Source organism: Ruditapes philippinarum, unplaced genomic scaffold (genome assembly GCF_026571515.1).
Source record: "Ruditapes philippinarum isolate M1 unplaced genomic scaffold, ASM2657151v2 ctg1887_1_1_1_1, whole genome shotgun sequence".
In the NCBI taxonomy this organism is placed as follows: domain Eukaryota; kingdom Metazoa; phylum Mollusca; class Bivalvia; order Venerida; family Veneridae; genus Ruditapes; species Ruditapes philippinarum.
In genome coordinates, this window is record NW_026860160.1 from 119,713 (window position 1) to 144,144 (window position 24,432).

General features: G+C 30.9%; 1 protein-coding gene and 1 long non-coding RNA gene across 4 annotated transcripts; one reads left to right on the forward strand and one right to left on the reverse strand.

Annotated features, from left to right (window-relative positions):
* Positions 1 to 913: 913 nt before the first annotated feature.
* Positions 914 to 16,148, reverse strand: LOC132759084 (allene oxide synthase-lipoxygenase protein-like). Of its 3 annotated transcripts, none has more exons than XM_060750807.1 (5): positions 15,955 to 16,148; positions 4,521 to 4,764; positions 3,958 to 4,156; positions 3,103 to 3,364; positions 914 to 2,442 (listed from the first exon to the last, which is right to left on the reverse strand). In XM_060750807.1, exons 2-5 carry the CDS (start codon positions 4,752 to 4,754, stop codon positions 1,101 to 1,103), a joined length of 2,037 nt encoding a protein of 678 aa, XP_060606790.1. In that variant the 5' UTR covers positions 4,755 to 4,764; positions 15,955 to 16,148; the 3' UTR covers positions 914 to 1,100. The 3 variants fall into 3 exon arrangements, with proteins under 3 accessions (XP_060606790.1, XP_060606792.1, XP_060606793.1); XM_060750809.1 differs by having other exon boundaries at positions 4,521 to 4,803; XM_060750810.1 differs by lacking the exon at positions 15,955 to 16,148 and adding an exon at positions 6,928 to 7,049.
* Positions 16,149 to 18,203: 2,055 nt separating this feature from the next.
* On the forward strand, positions 18,204 to 22,093 carry LOC132759085 (uncharacterized). Its single transcript, XR_009629662.1, has 3 exons — positions 18,204 to 20,073; positions 21,093 to 21,186; positions 21,806 to 22,093. It is a non-coding gene; the product is annotated as an uncharacterized LOC132759085 (long non-coding RNA).
* Positions 22,094 to 24,432: the final 2,339 nt, after the last annotated feature.

Sequence of the window (24,432 nt, forward strand, 5' to 3'; positions counted from 1 at the left end):
GGCATTTAGATTTAAATTTAAAACATAACGGGTTAAGGGAAAGGTTTCAAATTTTTCTTTCTTTTTAGTTTAAAAGAAAACCGAAACCCGGGCACAAAATTTATTTAAAATAGGGGCGAACGCCAGGTGCATAAAAAAATAAATCGAAAATGAAAAATTTTCTTTGGGGTTTAAAAAAAAAACACCATTTTTTTTTTTTCGTTATTGCGTTAAAAATATTCATTTATTTTTTTGTAAAACAAACTTGTAAAAAATTAAAAAAAATTTTTTATTCAAAAAAATTTTATCAATGATCATACGTTAAGTGTTAAAGTTTAAGTTCATTACATTAGAAAATTTTATCTGAAACAACACTTTTTAAATGAACTGTGATAACCACGAGTGTTGTTGTTCCGTTTCCTCCCGCCGTCAATATTCAGAGTGTAGGGCTCTGTAAAAGCTCTAACGATGATTCGTCTTTCGGTGCTGCCGATATTCAGTGTGTAAGGTTCTGTAAAACTTTTAGAAGATAAGTCGTCTTTCGGTGATGCCATTATTCAATGTGTAAGGTTCTGTAAAACTTTAAAGATAAGTCGTCGTTCGGTGCTGAGTATACGCCAAATTCTATGTAACTGATCAATCTTGTCATTTTACAAAAGACAATGGTGTCAAAATGATAAAGTAATGCATTTTTCTGCTTCTATCAAGTATAATATAATTCCTAACTTTAAATTACTACGAACAAAAAACTTTTCAAGAACTACAAAAAAAAAACAAATCCCAATTAAAAGAAAGAATAATTTAATTTCCCCTTTTACCCCTAATTTGGGAAAATTTCCCGATTATATAATACATTATAACCCCAAAATCAAATTTTGTTTCAAAATATTTTCAAAAAAGACGATCCATTTTAAAACGATTTTTTAGTAAATTAACGCCGGATTTGTCCAATTTATTATTTCCAATATACTGTTACAAATGACGTTTTTGGAAGACGTCTTGGCATTGTTCACGTGATTTTTAATAGGATTCTTTCATCAGTAGTGTAATATTTTACATGACAACAAATGTTCTGATTAATAAACTTTATAATGACGTTTGACAGTCAGTTCGCAATTCAGTTAGATTGATATAGAGTTTGGGACACGCGTTGGATTTAAAGCCCAGTATTTTTCAATTTTTCTGTCCGTATTGTTTCTCTTCTTGTTGAGATATGCAATGTTTGCGAGATCGTTACGAAATTCAGCAAGAATTCTGAGCGCTTTTTCATCGGTGATATACTGGGCTTCGAAGTCCCCAAGCGCATGCGTAATGAACGTACTCAATACATCCGTTATGACTAATGTGTCATATGTTTTCTCTTTTTGAGGAAGGTATTTGAGAAGATCCTCCTGTTTTAGATTTTCTTTAGTTTTGGGTGGAAGCCCTCGTAGAGTCAGCGGATAGTTCGGTGGGAATGCATATTCTTCATACTGGCGGAAGTTGACAGCTGCATGTTTAACACTACAAGTAAAAAAGATACTCGTTAATGTTAGGCAAACCTGACTCTTTTCAGTAAATTTACCTTTATTTCCAAATACACCGAGCATACCAAGGCCTTTTTGATCAACAGGAGCAACCATTTCCTTTCTCCATTGCTGAAGTTCCTGATCTGTCATAACGTCATTATCTGTAGTGTAGTAAAGATCTAAATACTTTTTTACGTATTCAAAAATAGCATTGTAAATCTCCATCGCATCGTTTCGATAATAAAAATCAGGCAAGCAAGAAGTGTCATCCAAACCGCGTTCTTTCATGTCATTTGGAAGTGTACCTTCAATATCCATTCGCCAGTTTTTGTTTTTTCGATTGATAAGTTCCAATAACCCCTCTCTACCAATGTTCAGCAGTTTTACAACATATCCTTCGGCACCAATAAGTTCTGGAATCCCTGTCCAGTTGATAGCAATAAGGTAAAGGAAATGGGGCATCAGTAGCTTATAGATCGGATGTGTTTTGTACATTTGCCTGTGTGTTATCGCAACGATTCCCTCCATCTTTAGATGAGTAAATCCAAGATGCGTTACGGATTCGTGATAGTTGGCATCTGCGACGTTGAACCACATCTTTGCTAGAATCCAAGTATATTCAGGATCACTCGGCAGAAACACAGGGTTATCGACACCTGGCTTCTGAAATAGTTGGATAGCGATCGGTATAAGAGTACCATCATTTTGTTGATAAAAAAGCGCAATGGGACTGGTCATGGTAAAGTCCGGCTTTGTTGGTAAACCATCCATTATCTCATAATCTACTATGAAGATACGTTTCTTTGTTAAGGCATTCTCCAAACTCATTTCAAGAAAAGGCTTCAGCATTTGATTGTTGACGGGAAGTTTTGAGGGAATCTTCGTGCAGAGATGAATAACGTCAGGATTTACACCCATCAGACGCTGCATTCCAAATAATTTATCATTCCGCCACCTACAAATAGTTTTTTATAAAATAATGTATTACTAAATTTAGTGTATGCTCAACATTTGTTACCAACTGATTTGGTTTAATATACATGTAGCAAAGTATATTGATCTTTTTACACGTCGAATTATTCATGTAATTGATTGATTTCTTCAACATATTCTTACTTTTCTTTTAAGTCAATATGTTTGTACTTTCACAATGCTTGCTCTTGTGTAGGTAATTGTGTTTAGTTTTCTCTATCATCAAACAAATATAATTGTTGATAACTTTGAATAAACATCTCTAAAAATTTGAACATAATTAATTTGTCATTCCAGAATCTGGATTCCCATTTTTTTTTGCAAACAATTTTTTTATCATATGTAAAGAATACAAAGTTTAATACCTGGCAGATCGGATTTTTTTATATTTGTTTTCTTGAGTAGCTTTATTTGTATGCTGATATTCATATCCATTAACATATTAAAACATTTTCTGTGGCCGTTGGCTTTGTCGGGCTAAGTCAATGACGACAAAAACCACCACTATTTTTATAGTTTGTGCCTTAGTTTCTATTATTCTCAGCGGATAAGCCTTATTTTTAAAGAACATTCATTTTCTTAGGAAGGCGAAGGGTTATATATATTACATTGTTTTTCTACGGCTTTTATAATAAACATTTACCTTTGTAAGTTTGAAGGTTTTGGGAAGAACACCCCAAATACGTCCTCTATATCTTCCATGGATTCAAATTCTCCTGATATAAGCTCATCCCATTTTTCTTCCAGCTTTAATTTTACTAATTTCCCACCTATTTCAAATTTGTATGCAACCGAGAAGACTTCATTTGGTGGAAGCTTTTTTACAAGTGGAGGACAGCCTGGCAATCTTTTCTCTGTCAGTTCATAGAGCTTTCGCATTTCATTAAGTTCACGTTTTCTTTCCTCTGAAATTATTCAAGTAAAAGGTTCATCATCCACAAATTAGTTGTAACAACCATGCATTTTCCGATTTTCCGTAAGAAGTATCGATTTGGAAAACATTTAATTGAAAATTACTTTTGCTGACACTTGTAACATCTGTTATACATGGTGATATTGTTAATTGATCATTATGAGATAAAATAAGGAACACAAAAAAGAGACACATTGTTGCAAAACACAGAAACAGAAAATTCTAATATTAAGGTACATGCTCAAAAATTGTACGATTGTAAAATATATGTCAAGAATGAATCAAAACAACAAGTAATTAATGGTGCGTTTATGCTTATTGTGGTTTCAACATGACAAATATGTTTTCTGGAAGGACCTTTGTAAGACCATTCATTCTTGACAAATAATGAATACAAGTATAAGACAAAGGATCGGCATGTCGTAAACATTTTAAATACTTTATTGAGGTTGTCGACGAGACTTTGGCTTCAATACTTTTAAGAATCACATTAAGATGCTGCTGGCGGCAACTTGTTTCAATGGTTTGGAAACCATCCTTATCTTAAATGTCATCTAAGTAAAATAATTTATTTTGAATACCAACTTTTAGTTGAACTCTGTTGTGGAAGTGATACGTCGTTTATATTGAATTTGTAGGTTTGGTCGCTTTTTATGTTTGTGAATACAGGAAAAACTGATTGGGCTCCAGTGTTCTTTTTGGTTACCGTGAGTCTGTCAATATTCCAACCCCTCTCACCAATCATTGAATCACCTCGGATCTCGAGTTCATCAATAACGTCAAGCTGTGATGTAGAATTGATTTTGATTTACCAATATGAGTGAGTAATAAAGCTTGTAACATTTTTGAAAAAAAAAAGAAATTACAGAAACCGGTTAATAGGAATACTTACCCGAATGGTTAGTTTATCAGAATGTATGTCCTCATATGAATATAATACCAGTACTGGTTCAACTCGTAAGGTGACTCAAAAGAGAAAAAATTAGTCAAACACCTTTTTGACCTTACCTAATAATATATTTCAATGCATATTTGTTTTTCCTTAATATCATACATTGCTATCCTCATATAAACGCTTTATTACCTATAATTATTTGTGTCTCAAGTAAAACGGGTTAACATCCGTTAGAAATTAGATATATATTCACCTTTGGTTCAATAATGTTGAAAATGTTTTTGAAACCCCTTTCAAAGTTGTCAGGAAAACTAGACACGGCTAATTGTTCTTCGTAGCCCTCTTTGCCATTGCCTCTTAATTTTATACTAACTACACCTCTGCATGCGCCTAAAGGTTTGTCGGCTGCTTCCAAGCAAACTGTGTATTCATTTGACGACCTCCTTTCTTTTTCACATAATGCTCCATTATGTCGTCGTTTTGGCATTGTTTTTACCCTGCATTTGATGAATTATTTTGAAAGTTCTTTTCAACGGCTATGAAATAAGTTACGTGGTGTAAAATGGTATCATAACTGTGTCCAATGTTCACATTTTAGGATCATATTATCCTTATTCTGTTATCATTATCATTGTTTTATAAAAATCTGGAAAACGTGGCGATCCTTATGTGGCAATGAAATCACAAAATAAAATGAAAATAATTGCAGACTCGGTTTGATTGATTCTGTTCATACGGGATAATCGAAAGGTGCTACATCCCTCATATCCCACTCCAGTACCGCTAAGGCGGTATTAAATTTTCGAAACTTAATGTGCTTGAATCAATGATCCCGAATGACCATAAAAAGTAACAACACTGAAGTGAAGTTTAACAGCTGCCACATGGCACTTGACATCTGCTGTTTAGAAACACAGCATTAATTTTATAAGGTTCTTTAGTTTTGTTTATATTCAAAATGTTGCAAATACTGCTGATTTGTAAAAAATAAGTCTCATTTTCTGATTGAATTTATGAATATCGATACAAATTGTAGTATGAAATGCATCAGAATAAAGATCAAATCAGGATAAAAAATAAAACTTTTGATTTTTAACATTTTTGATACTTAGTACTGAATTTTTCATCAACTACCTTTATAAATGGAAAAGTAAATTACAATAAACAAACTAACTGTAGTTATAAGTACTTTTGATACAACATTGTCATGTTCTGGTATAGAAAAATACAACCTCTTCTAATGTCAGTATAAAATTATCACAGATTGGAAAGCAAATGCGAAAGTGTAAAGCAATCAAAAGACAAAACCTCAAACAAAATTAACGTTTTTGTACACTACAAGTATAACAATTTACAAAAATTGAAATATTATTTACACAGGGACATTATTTTGTAACAAACAAATAACTGTTTCAACATGAACAAATTACATCTGTAATCTATGTGAATTTTGCTGTAGGTATATATAGAGAATAGAACATCTCTCAGCGAAAAGGTACAAATATTCTGGAATAATTTATTCAGATTGCTAAATGAAATAGAAATAAATGTAACGCATGATTTTTTTACATTATCTTTTCACTCTACATATATAAGACAAAGTCTTATATTTTCAATTTTTCAAAAGCAACAAATTAAAGAAACAAACTACAGGTTAAACTTATTAAAATTTGAAAGATGTGTTGCATTACAGAATGATACATTAACGAGACTTCTATAAAGTGTTGAGAATTGAGTACCGCTCAAGCCGGTGCTAGGGGGCGTGAGAGATGTTGCACTTATTCATTTTCCCTCATGTACAGACTCAATCAAACCGAGTCTGCAATTCTTATGTTATTTTGTTGTGATTAATGCTTCCGAGGGATCACTTTGTTTCCAGAATTTTGATTTTTCTTTCACGCTTTATGTACGAGGTACAAAAATTTATTTCATGTAATGTTTACATATGTGCTATAGTTGTAATATATGGTGCGTTTTAAGGGCCTTAAACGGGTTGCAAGCACAAAAAAAAAAATTAAAAAATAAAAATAGAAATAGAAAGATCTTGAAAAGTAACAAAGATATTTTAATTTTCTACCCTATCATATACTACTTAACTATCATCTTTTTTGTTATTGATGTTGTTGTTGTTTCAAGATCATTTTAATTTACAGTGTTAAACATGTAAGTGAAAAAGAAATAAATCTTAAAATAAATGTTAAAATATTAACTTTGATCCTGATCTTTGCCCTTATTTTTAATCCATTGTAAAATGGGTTGAGATGATTATGTCACACGAGAAGAAATGCAAGGCTGACAGTCTTGTTTTTCAGAACTTTTAAAGTCATAAATATTTGGTGTAATTGTTTAACTTAGGTTGAATGCATCTAACCATAGTTTATTATTTACATTTGTTAATTACACATTTTCATTTCTCAGTAAATAAAAAGGAAAATCTTAAAGAAATAATATACTAAAGAAATTCTTCAAAACTGAGTGCAAACAATAAATGGTAATATAAAAACATTAATTAATAAGCGTGTGAAGAAAACATACAAATTATTTATTTTCAAAACCAAGAAAACAATTTATGATTCTTACAAAAAAAACGACATTTTAATAAATGAAAATGAAAAATAAAATTCCAAAGAATTGATATATGATATTATATAATGATTTACTTTTCCTCCTGATGGATTCAATCCTAAAGCGACCTTACACGTATTAAGCAGGCTTATAGCAAAGCGCGCATGAGTAAAGAAGCTGTTAAATTCCATGAAAATGAATACTCCTATTTTAATTTGTTCTCGGAATAATTTGGGAATTCGTTTTGCGTAAAATTTTCAATATAACTTTTTATCTGATGTAATGTTTTTGACATGGCGACATGAAGTGTGAATATGATTTAAAACTTACGATTTTATTTAGTAATAATTGTTTTTTATTAATTTATGCATTAAATGTCTTTGATCTTGATAGAAAATAAATTCATGAAAAAGAATGTCCTTGTAATTATTTGTTTAACTAAAATATCACCATTGGCCATATTTCTATATTTCGCTTTTTTCCTAAGTAGTTATTTGATTAAGCATTTTTAGTCCAGTCATTCTGTAATTCGACCTCAAATAAATTGCTTGCAACAGAAAAAGTTTTGTCTGCTATAGTAAGCATATGAATTGAAATAAATCATATCAGAAGTTGCGCAACATAGAAAAAAGGGTTTTTATCGCGGTACTTTTTGAGATTCTGTCTGACTGCAACGATCTTCCATAGGCGAACAAAGCGTCTGCAATACTCAGATATCATGCATATCCGTTGAAGGTCAACAGGTATTATATTCACGGAAAACAGTTCAACTCAACTAAATTACACCTCTGATTAACCCCTGTGTTAGTTAAACATGCGTAAACGGCTTAAAAATGTGTATTTATAACAAGTTGTTTTTCGACAGCTTTTTTAACTTTGGAACGCCATTACCACTTTAATTGCGACGAATTACGTAATGTGACTTCTGAATACTTTAATCACGGTTTATTGTAAAATGAATAAAAGGTTTTTATTTTTTATAGTTTTTTAATTGTTTTGCATATATGTAATGTTATTACTATTTCAGGGGTACCGCTTTAAATTTGATGTATGCTTGATTTTGAAAATAAAAAATCCAGTAAACTATATGTATATTAAATGAGTAAGTTTGCTTACCTGTGCTTATATTTGTAATATGTTACATATATTACACAAATATTTGATTCTTTATTATCTTTAACTAGTTTTAGTGAATATTAAACATGGAGGAAATAGAGCGTATTCTGCATAATTCAATATATCTGAAATTATTTTCAGTTTTTTAATGTAGATAGAAGATATGTATACATGAAAAGGTAACATGAAAAAAATTATCAATAAACAACCGTGATTTCTATTTATGGTTCATGATTGGCGATGTGCATGAGTTCAGCGTAAACATTCAGAGTTGATCCATCAGTTAAAAAAATCTTTATGCATACAATAGCACGTCCGCAATTTGTAGTGTATTTTAAGATTAATTCACAGCGATATTAAGTTGACTTTAGAACAATTTTATCGCTTTTAAAATCAAAATTTAAGCAAATTACAATGAAATCATCTATGTTTTCTATAGAACATTATTTCACGTTAATATGAAAATTAGTTTCTATTCCTTTCAAACTTAAAGTAATTACTTTGTTATAGATTACATCAACACACCGTATGCCTGATCATGTATTCTGATGTAATGTTTACGAGTTAAATGTAAACTTAATATCCATTTTAATCTGATGGGCATTAGAAATACTTAAAATTGAAAAGAGACATTTTTAAACTCAATATGTGACTTTATGTTACTTCCATACACTTAAGCCAGTAGGTATTTTTAATATCTTTTATAATTTAAGGTTACCAAGAAGCCTTTTAGAAAAAATGCATGTTATAATACCACGCACTGTTCTGGGATAACTGAAACAATTTGAATACATAACTAGTAACCGATGACCAGAGTACAATAATACAAGGGATGATTCAGAAATACCCGTTAACAAACACTATATTACTGCGTTATATATATTTTTTACAAGGAATATAATAACAAGGAAACAAGAATATAATAATTAAACACAGCATGCCTACCACATGAATATCAAAGAAAACATAGTATTTGCCGCTGTATGCAACAAAATGTCGATGCTTTATTGTTCTTATAAATAAAAAATCCTCCCGATGCCATTCACTTATACATACATATACTATGCTCAAATTTGATTTTTAGAAATATAAATAATTGCTACACAGTCTCTTTGTATGTATAAAATAAACATGTTTGGACTTCATTTAAAGTAGATATGAGATGTTTTGAACTCTACACACTATAGGTGGTCACAATATGTATATATAGTGTCATTAAAAAACTGGCAGTTTTTTTTAAGAATAGACCAACTATACTTGACCCGTAATAGGGAATGCAGCTTCCCATACATAGTTTTTTCATTATTTTATTCAAATTTAACACATTCAGTAAGAATTCCATGGATTTCAATACATTTCAAAGATAAAAATAGTTTACCAAGAGATGAGCATAGTATATCTTTAAGTGTGCTTACAACCTAAACCTCTGACTATTGAACTGTTATTTGATATGACTGCTGGGGGACCGGGGGTGAAAATTCATACGCATCTTAAAGTTGAAGGCATGATTCATTTCATTTCATTAAATGAAAAGTGCATGATAAAATCAGGTGTGAAAGAAAACAAATAAAGTAGTGCATGATAAAATCAGTTCTGAAAGAAAACAAAGTACGAAAAAACAGCACATAAAATGTAAAAACGTATTTTTATAACTGTACTTATAAATCAAACGACTCGGATTGTCTTTATTTCAACAATTTTCGTTATGGTTAAACACAACAAATACCAGTACGTTTTATCTTTAAGACAACTCTAACTGTCTGAAAAAAACTTCTTTACCACTCAAAAACTTTTGTATGGATATCATATTTGTGTTGAATTTCTTTTATCATTTTAGATGTTTCTAAAGGAGACTGTCTGAACAGTTGACAAATGTGTATGAAAATGCCTTTTTCCGACGCCTTAATGTAGACGCGTTGCAAACCGTTTAAAATGATTACACAATAATACAATGTTCAATGTTAGCATAAAATTTTTCGGGTTTTACATTAACCTTCGGCAAATATTGGGTCTGATCCAAGTTTTTGTCGGGCAATTTGGTGTATTATAAATTTCAACCAACGTCGTGTTTTTTGAGTTTATGGTTGTTTATGGCGGTCTGAGACGGTACTTGATGTCAGTAAGCAATTATATTTGGCAATTAAATAGCAGAAACATCAATCTTTGCGCAGGCATAAAGTCAATGAAGAAAACATAAAGTTCATCAGAATTATAAACAAAGTTTGGGTAATTCTGGATCAACCTTCGTAAAATGTTGAAAATAGATTTTATAAATTAAATGTAACAGTATCAGTTATTTTGATTTTTTGTTTGTTTTTATTTTCAAGATGAACTCCTGTCGGATTTGTTAACGGCTGTTTGATGATCATACAAAGACAGTTTAAGGCAGCGAAAAGGAATTCAAGGGAATAAATGCAGTCAGTGAGAAACAAAATGACAGTTTGAAAGTTGAATCGGAACAATTTTTTGATATTGAGTGTAGAAAGATGAACTGTAACCCACATTACATTATAAGAGACACTAAGAAGACAAATAAAACACTGATGCCCCATTCACACCATTTAGATCAATGACTGATAAAGTCAATCTATAATTAGTAAGTGTAGAACAAGGAAGTGTGATGTTTGGCACGTAAGGACACTAGAACCGACTTTTGAATAAATGTTTACAGAGGAATGATTGTTTAATTGTCTGATACAGTGACAAGTTCATGACTTGCTTGCAGCCGATGCTGGAAAAGATATACCAGAAAAATTTTAGGTGCTCCCATCTAGTGATAAAAAGAAAGATTGATCGCCAGAAATTAAAGAAGCAAGTGACGCTTCGTAAAAGTCATGGCATTCTTGTGCTTACACATGGCGAATATATTTAAAAATTAAAATGTGCAAAGACTTTTTCTTACATTTTATGTTCAACTGTATCAAATAATTGAAATTGACCTCGAAAAAATCAAGGTCACCTCCTTTGACCCAATGTCAGGATGATATTTAATGACTCAGAAAAAATTACAACAAATCATTAATGTGCATGAAAGTATTTTAAGTAAATAGAAAACTTAATATCATTATCATAGATAATATAAATTACTGTAATGTCTCTTTAGTTTGTATAAGATTACCCAAACCACTATTTGCATAATGGTAATATTTATATATATACATTCAATATTGATGGAATGTATTAAATTCATAAAACGTTGACATTTGACCTTTTTCACATGTACATAAACCATTTTGTATAATTATTCTGTTTAATATCATGTAACGTTCATCTTTCAGTGGAATTATGTAATAAAGTGTTGATCTAAAGCTATGTAGAAATTTAGTATTACCCCACCCACTAAAGTTTTTAATAAATTTAAGAAAGGTATAGGTAGTTTCTTTAAACAAACAACTTTATGATTACTTTATGTTATTATAGGGAAAGATAAAGCTGCATTTTAATGCATATTATACCTTTAACTGATTGGAAATTTGTATGTGTGTATTATTTTGAGTTCAAATTAGGATGATAAATACATTAACGGTATTTGATCTCAATTTTTGAAAACATTCCCCAATTAAGATTTTCCTAGACTTTTGATATGTTATACAATATAGGTCTGGGGTCTCAAAACACTCAAAATGTCTGTGGAATCAACAAAATTACGGCGCCGAAATTATAAGCAATTACGAGGGTGAAAATATTGAGCGTTTACATTGTAAATTTTTTAGAAAGACACTAAGCGTTAAAATCAACTAATCTAGCTGGTCTTTACGGGAAACTGGGACGGTATCCGATGACAATACAACGCAAAATCATTATGATTAAATATTTTTTAAAGATTTTGAGCTCAGAAAATAATTCATTGAGAAGAAAAATGTACACTGAAACGAAAGAAGATGTCAATAATAACATATCGTATAACGGAAATAATAAGGCATATCAAATAAAGCAATACTTGACGAAATAGATATTTCTATTAGATATTAGATATGTTTTATTAGATATATGTATATAAACAAATTTGGTATTCAGAAATAAATTATTCAAGTAGATTATAAACATACAGTATGTATGTAAGTACGACCTAGAACTTGAAAAATACTTAAATTGTGTATATATAAATAAATAAATACAGAGTATAACTAACGCAATTTCGGTTATCATCACATAATCTAGAAATTGAAACTTATAGGCACAACGGAGTTCCAAGAGGAAGTAGACAACAATGCAATATGCATGTCATCCAAAATGAATTCCATTTTTACTCGTTGGCCTAAAATAGTATAACTTTCGTAAGAAATTTTAAAACCATTTTTTTGCCGTTGACCTACACTTCAAAAATGGAAACTTTAATGTCATCTAAAAATTAAAAAGAATTTATTAATTTATATACGAGTATATACAACAACAACATTTTATTTCAGAAATTAAACTTAACCTAGATTATACGATGTGAACGATAATGATATTGTTTCCCTGACAAATTTTATTTCATCCTGTTTTGTTTATTTATTTTCGTTGTTTTATTTTTAGCAATTAACAAACATATGAAAATAGATATTTTGCGACGAGTGAAATATCAGAACTTTCATGCCACAATAATATAATTAATCCTGTATTTATAGAAATTAAACTTAAATTTTTTGTTTATTGTATACATATTTCTCTTGCTCTACATTAAAATTTGAAAAACGTTCCCTTTAATTTTGTGATTTGGCTGAGTTTAGAAGAATGTAGTCCGAAAAGACACCAGTGACAAAACAGAAATATGTTTCACTGTAAAACAAAAACGGAAAATACACTTCTCATTTTTATGTAATCGAATTCTCAATGTTTCAGAATTTATATTAAGGTGACAACAGACACTTTCCGTGGTACTCACATAAATGTCATTTAAACAAAGTTATTTTAGTAATAATTGTTATTTATAATTATTTAATCTTTGTCCATTAAATGTCGTTGATCATCATAAAAAATAATATATTTGAAAAAATGCCTTTGTAAATGATTGATTTTGAATAAAAATCCTGAAATCTTAAATCGTCATATCAAAGTCATTTTTTATTTTTTGTCATCAAACTTTTGGAAAATAACCATACTTATATTATCTAGGGAACCGTGTCTCAAATTTTTTCTATCTTTTCTCAAAAAGATATTACGTAACGTCAAACATTTTATGCGACTTTTTTTCACCATACATATTACGTAATTAAAGATAATTAAGTCGCTGATTGAGCAAACAAAAATCCCTGACACGGTTCTCTCCGTAAATGAATTTCCTTTCATGTGCTTTAAACCGCATGTTAATTGCTTGATTATTAAAAAAGTTATGCCGATTCAAAGTTAGTCCGATCCGCATCAAACGAAGTGTCATAAATCAGCTGTTCTCTCTCGGACCCCTACGTTTCACGCTAAATAATTGCATAATACACAAATATCGCACCAGAGAGGGTCACAAGTTGAGGTAACATACTCTTTTAACATTTTATGACCCAGTGACATCCGACCAATTAAAAAGCTGCTGATTAATGTCGGTTTATAGCCGAAATTTCTTCAATTCTTAACGTGATTTACTGTCCGTCTGGTATCTGTCGCACATGTCACGTAACTATCGGTAAAATTTGAGGCAGTCAGTGGGGGGGGGGGAATGGAACGCATATGCGCACCGCTAGCGGGGTATTTAATTGTTACCTTTTTGAAGTTTATTATTATTATTATCATCAGCATTATTATTGTATTATACCAGTGTCACTCTGCCTGTGTATTCGTGTATGAAATTCCGTTAAAATATAAAATAAAATAACAAAAAACTGAGCTTCTGACAGTGTTTTAAAGTGCATGGTAGATGTACAAATAAGAACGGGATATTATATTTTTTTCCACCAAATTGATAATGCTTCACATATTTTAATAGAAATAAAAGGTATTACTCGATCATTATGATCAGGCCTTCTTGACTTCTATCTATGCACGGCATAGAGATCCAGTTTCTACCGGGATTGACAATAAATTTCATACTTTGTCCCAGATTTATTAGTACTGTGTCCGATTTACTGGCGAACAATTTATTTTCACTGAGAATATATTTTAATATCTTTTTTATTCATAGAGAAATAATCATCCTTAGACAATCTAAAATGGTTTAGAAATTTGTCAGGGACACCTTACCACAAGTCATATAGGCGTTCACATAAAAAATGTTGTCGTTGTTGTTGTTTTACTTGACATTGTTAGAAAACGAGGTTGAATGTAAAGTAAGCCCTTGAATCCGTACAAAAGTCTACCAACTCAATGTAATATCTATCAGATTAACGGGACAGACAAATTATTTTCACACATTATGGATATTTTAGCAACTACATTTTTAATCAACCCCGTGGTCTTGCGATTTGCCGCTATGCTTAATTATTTATGTTTCATACATTATGTTACGTACATTGGCCGACAATTTCTTAATTTATAAAAAAGGCTAAAAGTTGAGATATTCATAAAAGATGTACGGTAGTTGTACGATACATGTATTACGAGAAGGGACCTGTAATAAACGGATATATGGAACTACCGATTTCCCTCATTGATGCCTCAACAGGGGGCGGAACGTTATCGATAATCGACAGATTACGCGAATAGCAGATACAAATAGTATAGGTACCGTTTTAAAACGTTTATAAACACATTTTTTGGACTAACTGCTTCCAAAATTAAATCACGAATGTGTTCAGAAAAGGTTGATAATCTACTTAGCAAAAAATCTCATTTTAGTTATTATCAGTGATAATTGACTCCGTTGTCACGTTAAGGAAATTTAAGAATATATGAAAAGGAATATTAAGATTTTTTTTTCTATAATTATGTGATTTATTTCATAGAGTGATATGAAAATAAATATTTCACCAGTTGTTGAATGCACGGGTAAGATATTATAATTTGATAATGATGCAATAAATAGCGTAATTATAGAAAAATAATGAATTTCTGTTTATAATATTCTTTTTCCCTGTTTTAAAATGATTACAGCTATTACAGTCCTCTTTCTTTATTTATTTCTAATATGCATATTAACGACAATAGAACTTTACGACACACGTGATATATGAAAAATATTATACACTGCAGTAAAAGAATACTTTTAAAGAGAAAATATTGATAATGAAAATACTCATTTCATTACATCAATATTTTTTAATATTTTATTCATATAATTAGTGTAAAATTAATAAAATATATTCTTTAACTACATTTATAGTATAGTAAAAACATTAGAATTATCTATTTTTATCAGTTTTCTATTTTACTTAAAGAATCAAAAGTGTACGATTATTCACCTTCTTAACAATAAGATGAAATATTTAAATAACATTATTTTATATAGCCCAATATTATATAATTTGTTGTCTGTAAGTTAATATATATATGTATTTTTTCTCTACATTACATGTATATTCTCAAATAAAATCGAAAAATTATCAGATGTTTGCGTTAGTTTTTAACCCCCCTATTTCATATCTTAAAAAATATTGGCCGTCTACAATTTGTTTAAAAGGCTTTTTGAATCCGCATTAATATAAGAGAAATATTCGTCTATGTGTATTCATCAAATTACTCCGGACAACGTTTTCCAACATTACCTTTAGAAAATAAACCCATATAAACAGTGGAATATTATCCGCAGACCGGACATGCACAATGCGTTTCGTCTGAGGTTTAAAAGATACGGGTATAATTTCCCTATGTCAATCAACACACCTGTGCATGTAAATTTGTTGATGAAAAAGCGCCTTTAGGTCGACCCCCGGAAAAAAGACATATGGAATTTCCTTTTTTATTCTGGAACGCATTTAATACTAGACTTGAAGTTTACGAGACAAAATAAAATTACATCTTATACAACAAACAAACAAAGTATGTTTTTATTTGTTAATAAAAATACATATTGTATATTCCACGATATTCTATGCGTTGTAGAAATCATTCTAACAAAAAGTTATAGTAAAACATTAAAAGATATTTCAAAAACTTACCTTTGTTTGGTCTTACAAGTCGGAAGATCGTCGCTAGCTTTCTGTTACCGGTTCCACAGGAACTGCCTTATAAAGCCTTTTTCCAAATAAGTCATGCGCATCATTATTTTCTAAGTAATAGCTGAGCACCTTGAAATAATTTTTCCTTGTTATTTTTCCTTGTTATTTTTCCTTGTTATAACAAGGTAAAACCGCTGCAAATAATACAAGATTTGACAGGATTTCAAATTGTATACATGTAGAAAAATACAACTAGATCAGTTTTTGTTTTAAAGTTTATGTTTCATAGATATATTGAGAATGCTTTATTATGAACAGTGAAAATTATGTATGATATGTATATGAATACTTGTAGATGAGAATAAGAATATTTTAATATAATGATACTGAGGTAAACAGAATGACATGAGTCGTGTATTTTCTTGTTTACAGCACACATATATTTACTTAGATCCATACAACACGTTTTATGTTGTGACACGAACGTGTCTGATTGAAGGTTCCTTGGTCAGCCAATATGGATGCCGCTAATATGGAAGTATTGGCGGTAGCTTGATTTTTCATTCCTATCAACTGAAATGCAATATTCTAAATTATACCGTGTTAAGCAAACTTTAAGATCTTCATTTACATTTTTTTGTTTCCAGTTATTATCTTTCAAAAACTGTCCAGCCAGAGACATTGAGGTCTAAAAATCTTAGATTGGTGTAACGAGCTATATAGTGGTATATGAATTTATGAACAGAAAAACGTATGATAGTTTTCGTGTAAAATTAAAGGTGTAACGTTACCATGTGTTCTTGACCTTGTCTGATTGACAGTCTTACAAGTTTAAAAATTAAAATAATGGAAATGCCTTGATTCTGTTCGTTTCTCTACAGGGTGCCTTTCCGATCGACATGTGTGACTGTACGCTGTTGGTTGGGGGGTGTACGTTAATTGATCGTCGCTTTTCCTTGCTGATCTTTGTATTCATATGATAAAGTAGGATACCATAATAGTATTATCTTTATTCTATCCAGCCAAGGCAATCGGAACACCTCGAAGTTTATTCATAATAATCTCTGAGTTAAAACCGGTTGAAAATAGCTTCAGATGTTAACAAAATTTAAGGGGTATATATTTTGAATAATGTATAACAAATGTTTTTTATTTGCTTACATGTTTAGTATTTAGAGTAGGATATAGCGAACTGCCATGTTCGAGGTCGAAGATTGACAAAAAGGTCAAATGTTGCGAATGCAGTTAATGTTTATGATAATTGATGAAATTGCATTCAAGTAACAGTAAAATGTATTTATTATGTAATAAATTAAGTACAATTATGTCACATGATCACATTTACTAAGATTATCATTAACACTTTTTAAAATTAATTGCGATATACTCAATGTGACAACAAAATGATATGACAAAGAACCTTTAAAATGATATTGCACTACTATACTAAATAACCTTTTTTGCAGACAGTAAAATAACGTTTCGTCAGCTAAAATTATAATTTTTGTGCAAAATGCGTCTACTTGTTAATAAATAATAAAACTGCAATATTTTACTTTCACAAATATAAAAGCTCAATTACATTAGATAATATCTACTATTCCATTTTCCTCAATCGTAAATCTATAATAAAGAGACCCAGCAGAGAATAATGTGGTTATAGGATCCTATTTAAAGATAATAGGGAAGGAACAACATGAATGGCCACCCTTTATTGTTTAGTATCAGGGTATGATTTTTGCAAGTTGAGGTATGCGTCTTAATCATGATTAATGTTTATTCCTTGCATTGCTGATAAGACATACCTTGCAATATTGATATAATACTTAAGATATTTGCTATTGTCTTATTTATACACCAGACAATACAAAACAAATACATAAACTAGGCATTTTAGCCAAAAATAAAACCCAACCTCATACAAATTCCTTCAGAAAAGATATTTACATATTTGTTATCTACTATATATGTGTTACTACAGGAAAAAAGTCCTTAAAAATTGATTGTATTAAAATCATGTGAATTTTCAATAAGACAAATCTGTGAAATTAAAAACCCTAGTTACTCTACGCAAATATGGTCTTTAACAAAGTAACACATTAATACACAAACATGCTTTATTTAATCTAAAACGCTAAAAAAAGTTCATTACATTCGAAAAGTCGCAACACTGCATAATAAATGCATTATTATTCAGACCTGTATAAAACATTACCCCACCCACTAATGCTTATTTTTTACCCAAAGTCAGATTCCATTAAATATTCTTATAATTTAGCTATACCAAGAAAAGAGATGTATGGATCTTTCTAAATTGATATATTAAATTTAAACTTTCAATGCATTTTACATATTTAATTATGATTTATATACATTTTATTTGCATTTCTGTTCTGAAAATCAATCATTCGCAAAGGGTAAATATCTTTCCAATGTTAACTTGCACTTACTTTACTAGAGAATTTTTGTAAAAAATTTATTATAAAAATACATTTTAAGATAGAAATAAACTTCTAACCTTTCAGACACTGAAAAAACAACACAATGTTATTCCATCATTTTTCTCATCGAGGCCCGACTATCCAAATAGTCGGACATGTACATATTGCTAACATTTTTGGCCGGTGCTGATCATCCGTTTAGCATGACCTTCTTACAGAAACACATTATTTCGCATCTGTAAAAATTGTTACAACATTTTGATACTAAACAAGAGGGCCAAGATGGCACTAGATCGCTCACCTGACCCAGCGAACTCATCCGAGCATTTACTAAGACAAGCATCCTGAACAAGTTTGATGACAATTGAGTCAAAACTGTGACCTCTAGGGTGTTAACAAGGTTTTTCCATATTTGGGCAGAGTGACCTAGTTTTTGAGGTGACCAATATTAGAACTTGACCTAGAAATCATCAAAACAAACTTGCGGACCAATTTCCACGATATTTGGATAACAACAGAAGCCACTAGAGAGTGAACAAGATTTTTCTATTCTTAGCTTCTGTGACCTAGTTTTTCATCAAAGATAACCCATGTTTGAACTCCCCCAAGCAATACACTAGACAAACATCCTGACCAAGTTTGATGACAAATGAGTCAAAAAGAGTCAAATATGTTACCATTTGAGTATTAACAAGAGTTTCCACAGTTGGACGGTGTGACATAGTTTTTTATCCCAGGCAACCAAAATTAAAGCTTGACCAAGAAAACATCAAAACAAACTTCCTGATCAATTTCCAGGATATTTAGATCAAAACAGTAGCCACTAGAATGTTAACAAGACCTTTTTTATTTTTAGCTCCTGTGAACTAGTTTTTGACCCGAGGCAACCCATATTCGAACTTGACCTAGAAATCATCAAAACAACATTCCTGACCGATGTTCAGAATATTTGGGTTACAACTGCAACCACTAATTACGTGTTATAATTGTGTTAACATTTTTTTCTATTTTTAGCTCCTGTGACCTTTTTTATGACCTCAGACGACCAATTTTCGAACTTGAACTAGAAATCATTTAAAAACAATCTCACTGATCATTTTCCAGAACATTTGGATCAAAACTGCCGCCACTAAAGCGTTAACAATAATTTTTTATTTTTAGCTCATGTAACCTTGTTTTTGACCCGAGACAACCCATATTTGAATCTAACTGAGAAACCCTCTATCAAAACAACCTTCCTGACCATTTACAAGAATATTTGCATCAAAACTGCAGCCACCAGAGTGTTAACAAGATTTTTTTTATATTTTTATCTCCTGTGACCTATATTTTGATCGGAGGTGACCCATATTCGAACCTGACCTGGAAATCATCAAAACAACCTTTCTGACCAATTTTCAGGATATTTGGATCAGAACTGCAGCCACTAGAGTGTTAACAATTTTCTTCTATTTTTAGCTCCTGTGACCTAGTTTCTAACCGGAAATGACAAATGTTCGAACTCATCCGAGCAATTACCTTGACAAGCATCCTGACAAAGTTTGAGGCAAAAATGTGACTGATTGAGGCAAAAATGTGACAACTATAGTGTTAACGAACAAATGTGGACGGACGATGGACGACGTCCAACGGACGACGAACATTAACGATCCTAAAGGCTCACCCTGAGCTAGTTAAGGTGAGCTTAAAAGCGATCTTTGCATTCTGCTTTTTAACTGAAACAATTTTATGTCAAACTGAAACTGTAGGTACTAAAGGGTAAAGAGAGCTATAATTTAGGTAGTTTTTAGATTTATACTTCTATATTAATTATCTACAACTGCTGCTACTGCTACTACTTATAATACTACTTATAATACTTATAGTAATAATCGATGTATGCCTGACCTACATTTCAATTATTTACGATTTTTGCGCTATGAATTATTTTTTGCTTTTTGTTCATCAATTGTTGATTGAAAGGAATGTGCAAATACATCATTCATTCCCTCTAAAATTCTCTGAAAATATCTTCTAAAATACACATATAAAGAAAGAAACACTTTTAAACGGTCATACTGGCATAACTTATACTCAGTACATTATTCTTAAGAATGATAGTGCATACAGGTCTATAAATTTACTTTCAGGAAGAGTTTCCTATTGGGAAAGGGTCTAGAAATTGTATAAAATATAATTAAATTCATTGCCTTTTTGTGGGTATTTCTCATTCATGAATAACAGAAAAGATTTAGTCAAGAAGTTAATGCAAGTTATTTGTTTGTTTCTTATCGTGTATTAGTTTAATGTCTCGTTTTAAGAAATCAAAGATATGAATTTACAATGCTACAAAAATGTAAAGCTGGCCACCCAGGCCGTGCCCCATTTTATATTTGAAATAAAAAATCACGCATTGATTTGAATTTCGTTGCTCTAGGGTGAGTACTTTATTCTCTGTTAACGTAATAAAAATATAAGACTGGATAAGATACCAAGTAAAACCTCTTAGTCTATTATGCCCCAATAGCGAAGTAAGTACCATTAAATTACATTCCTGGTCTAGATTTTTCATAACATGTACTCTCTGCGAACAAGGAGACCCTAATGTTTTAGTAAATTATGGGTTTATATTAACAGTACCAACTACTATCAGAATAAGCATTTGATTTTACTCAATTGATATATGTATTAGTAATGAATATTTACTTTTATTTACAGGAAAACTTACAATGCTACAGGTACCGTAGACAGTTTCAAATTATAATGATGAAGAAGAAGAAAAAATGAGGTTGATTACAGAAATAAATTGATGGTTAGTTTTGTTATTCAATAAGGTTAGATAATTGATAAAAATAATGAAATATATATTACCATTGATTTGAACAAAACTATTAGATGAACAACTTTCAATGAAGTATATATATCCATCTAAACAAAATGATTGTATAGAATATAATATTTGTATATTAAAGATTTACTTAAATTACAATATAATTTTATCTAAAAGGTTTGTACAATGCTTAAATGCATGTAATACGTTCACTTGTTAAAATTGTCATACATTTATTTGAAAGCAAAAGTTTTGATAAAAAGAGACATTATCATCTGATGTATAGCAGTCAAAACCAGTATGAATGTGGTCAAGTGTATTGTTTAAACAAACAATTGCATTGCTAGATATAGATCTATGTTGTTGAAATTATTTATAGCAATATTTAACAAAATTAAAAACTATTGCAACATGAATAATTTTAATTTTTGTAAATAAATAAACTGACAAGATTGCCAAAAATATTATAATTTACTGTTGCCAAAATAATATTTTACTATGCATGTGCTTTTAAATATTGATATTTTTAATTGCATGCTTATAATATGAATCATATGCATATAAAACATGAATAATTAATTATATACATGTTTCTTTTCAGTGTGTACAACAGACATTAAATAATATGGATAGTTGTGTGCCACAGTGAAGCCTTGAATGTTTTTTTAAAGACTGCATGTGTGAATGACATGATTTATCAAATAACAATACGGATACTTATTTTTGAAAAAACAGAAACAGTTATCTTAAATAAATGTTTTGTTTTATTTTTTCTCAACTTGGTAGACATTTATTATTTTTTGTATTTGTGTTACATGTATATAGTAATGTTTGTTAAGACGACTTTTAAATCTAGAAATAAGGTGAAATGAATAAATTAATTCTATTATTTAATAGTTTATTAATAATATACCTTATCACATGACACTTAATTGCAATATAGGAAAAAGTACTCAGTTTGTTACAAGCTAGACGCAAGCTTGCCGCAAGCTTCAACTAGCTTGCAACTAACTTGCACATGCTTGCAACTAGCTTGACTTACTTGCCGCAAGCTTGCAACTAGCTTGTGATGCCTTTAAAATCTAAAGCATGCATTTCTGAAACATTTCTGAAACAAGCTGCAAGCTTGCGGCAAGCCTGCCGAGAGGTTCCAATTCTAAGCATGCGGCAAGCTTTATTTGCAAGCTTGCAACAAGCTTGCCACATCCGTTCTTCCACTTGGGGAACTTATGCCGCTTTTCATGAAATGTCACTCACGTGTCTCATTAAAGGTTCAATAATGAAATCCTTATAAACACATTTGCGGATGTTTCTAACTTCAAACATTCACCTAAACCATGGTTAAATGTTGTTTTCTGCTTAAGCCTTTCAAGTTTCGGCCATAAACAGACTCAATTAAACCGAGTCTGCACAATTTTTATTTTTGTTGTTTTGGGCTTTATTAAATGATCTTACTCCCAAATAAGTAGCTGCTAACAAGTGTGTGCTGGTTAGGATTTCTTTGGAAAAAATGTGATTTTTAGGGTTGAACTCATCCCTTTCCACCAGATTTTTAATGCATGTGCTGTTTTTTTTCTTCTATTATTTAAGCACGATCAGGACTTGATAGGAAGAGAATTTTCATTTGATGCAAGTGTACCCAACCAAGCGTATCTACCAATATAGAAAGGCATTCCCATTTTAGATTCTACTTCGTTTTTATTTTTGTTTATGATGAACGTAAAGGTAGACACTTCTTTATCGTGTTTCTTGATCCATAGTACTTGTAGAGCACCGATGATAAAAAGAAATGAACGCTCGTAATATTTTAAAATCTAACAAAGGCTTTTCTTTTTTATCTATTTAACTTTGAAAACATCACAGAAGCCATTTGACAACATGAATATATACAACCAGCAAAACTTCATATTTTGTTCAAGAATATAATGCATGTGAATATCACTTTAAATATGTGAAAAAAGTGTCAATAATTTTCCTAAACAAGGTGCAAGTCAAAATTACGTACAGGTACAACGACATTTCACTTGTCACGTAAAAGGTCATAAAACTTTCAAATATGTTTAAAGACCCTGTATGTTGTAATTGAGAATGTATCATGATGTTGATGATCTTAAGTATATTTATACTGGTGCCATAACAACCATTTGGGCCAGATTATCTGCGCATTTGCTGGTCCGATCGTAGAGTCCACATCAGCGGCAACTTGTTATAATATTCCCGAAACCTGTTCTTCAATCGTTGGTGATGGAAGGACACGACAATACTGTCCGAGGCATCAGCTTTCCGACGGCTCCTCTTACAAAAACTGCTCTTGCTAGCGCCATCCTCCCGAGAAAGTCTCGAGAGGTCAATCAATCATCTATGGTACTTGACCTTGACTTCTCCGCGACGTGCACGCCTCGGGAGTGATTTTGAGAAGAATGTAACATGTGTGTTGTCTATATTTAATGAGTGTGCATCCGCCATAGGGCAAAAAATGCAACTTTAGCTGTCGAGTACGGACCCGGGACATGTCAACAGTCATACCCTTTAGAATGTAATTTTGAAGCACAAAGGTGTGATAATTTACCTCCATTCAGGTTTTTTACAAATACATTACTATAAATAAACTTTTTATAAGATGTTGAAATATTTGATTCAGTCAAATAACCAATAAATTATACAAAAAAACGTCAGAAATAATAAGGTTCTCTCCATAGTGTGTATATTTGTTCTAACCAATTAAAAACAAATATTGATTGAATCATATCACCTATTTTGTATGCCAATTGTTTAAGTTTAATTTCTTTTTAATTACATGTAAACCAAAATCGATAAACATGATCGTTGCTAAATATATCTTCATCCTTATTTGTTATTATTAAATACTTGCAGAATTTATGAATACAATATAAATACGCCTAGATGAAGTTAAACGGGGTTGAAGTATGGTGGCCTGTCGCGGCCATTTTATCTTTTTATCATTTAATGTCTCAGACAACTTTCAAACCCGCGATTTTTTCTTCCGAAACCGTACAAAATGTCGCGGAGAATGTATAAACCTCATTATTTTACAACAGTTGTTGGAAACAACGATTGGCCTGTAGCGTCCATGGTTTGTTTGTCTATAAAAAAAGTCAAGAAACAGGAAGAAATCCGCGACATGTTATGCAAAAAAGATTCTATAAAAAGTCGAGGAGATCGACTTTTTGTTCCTCACCAACAGTCTTAAAAATATCGCGGCGAGTA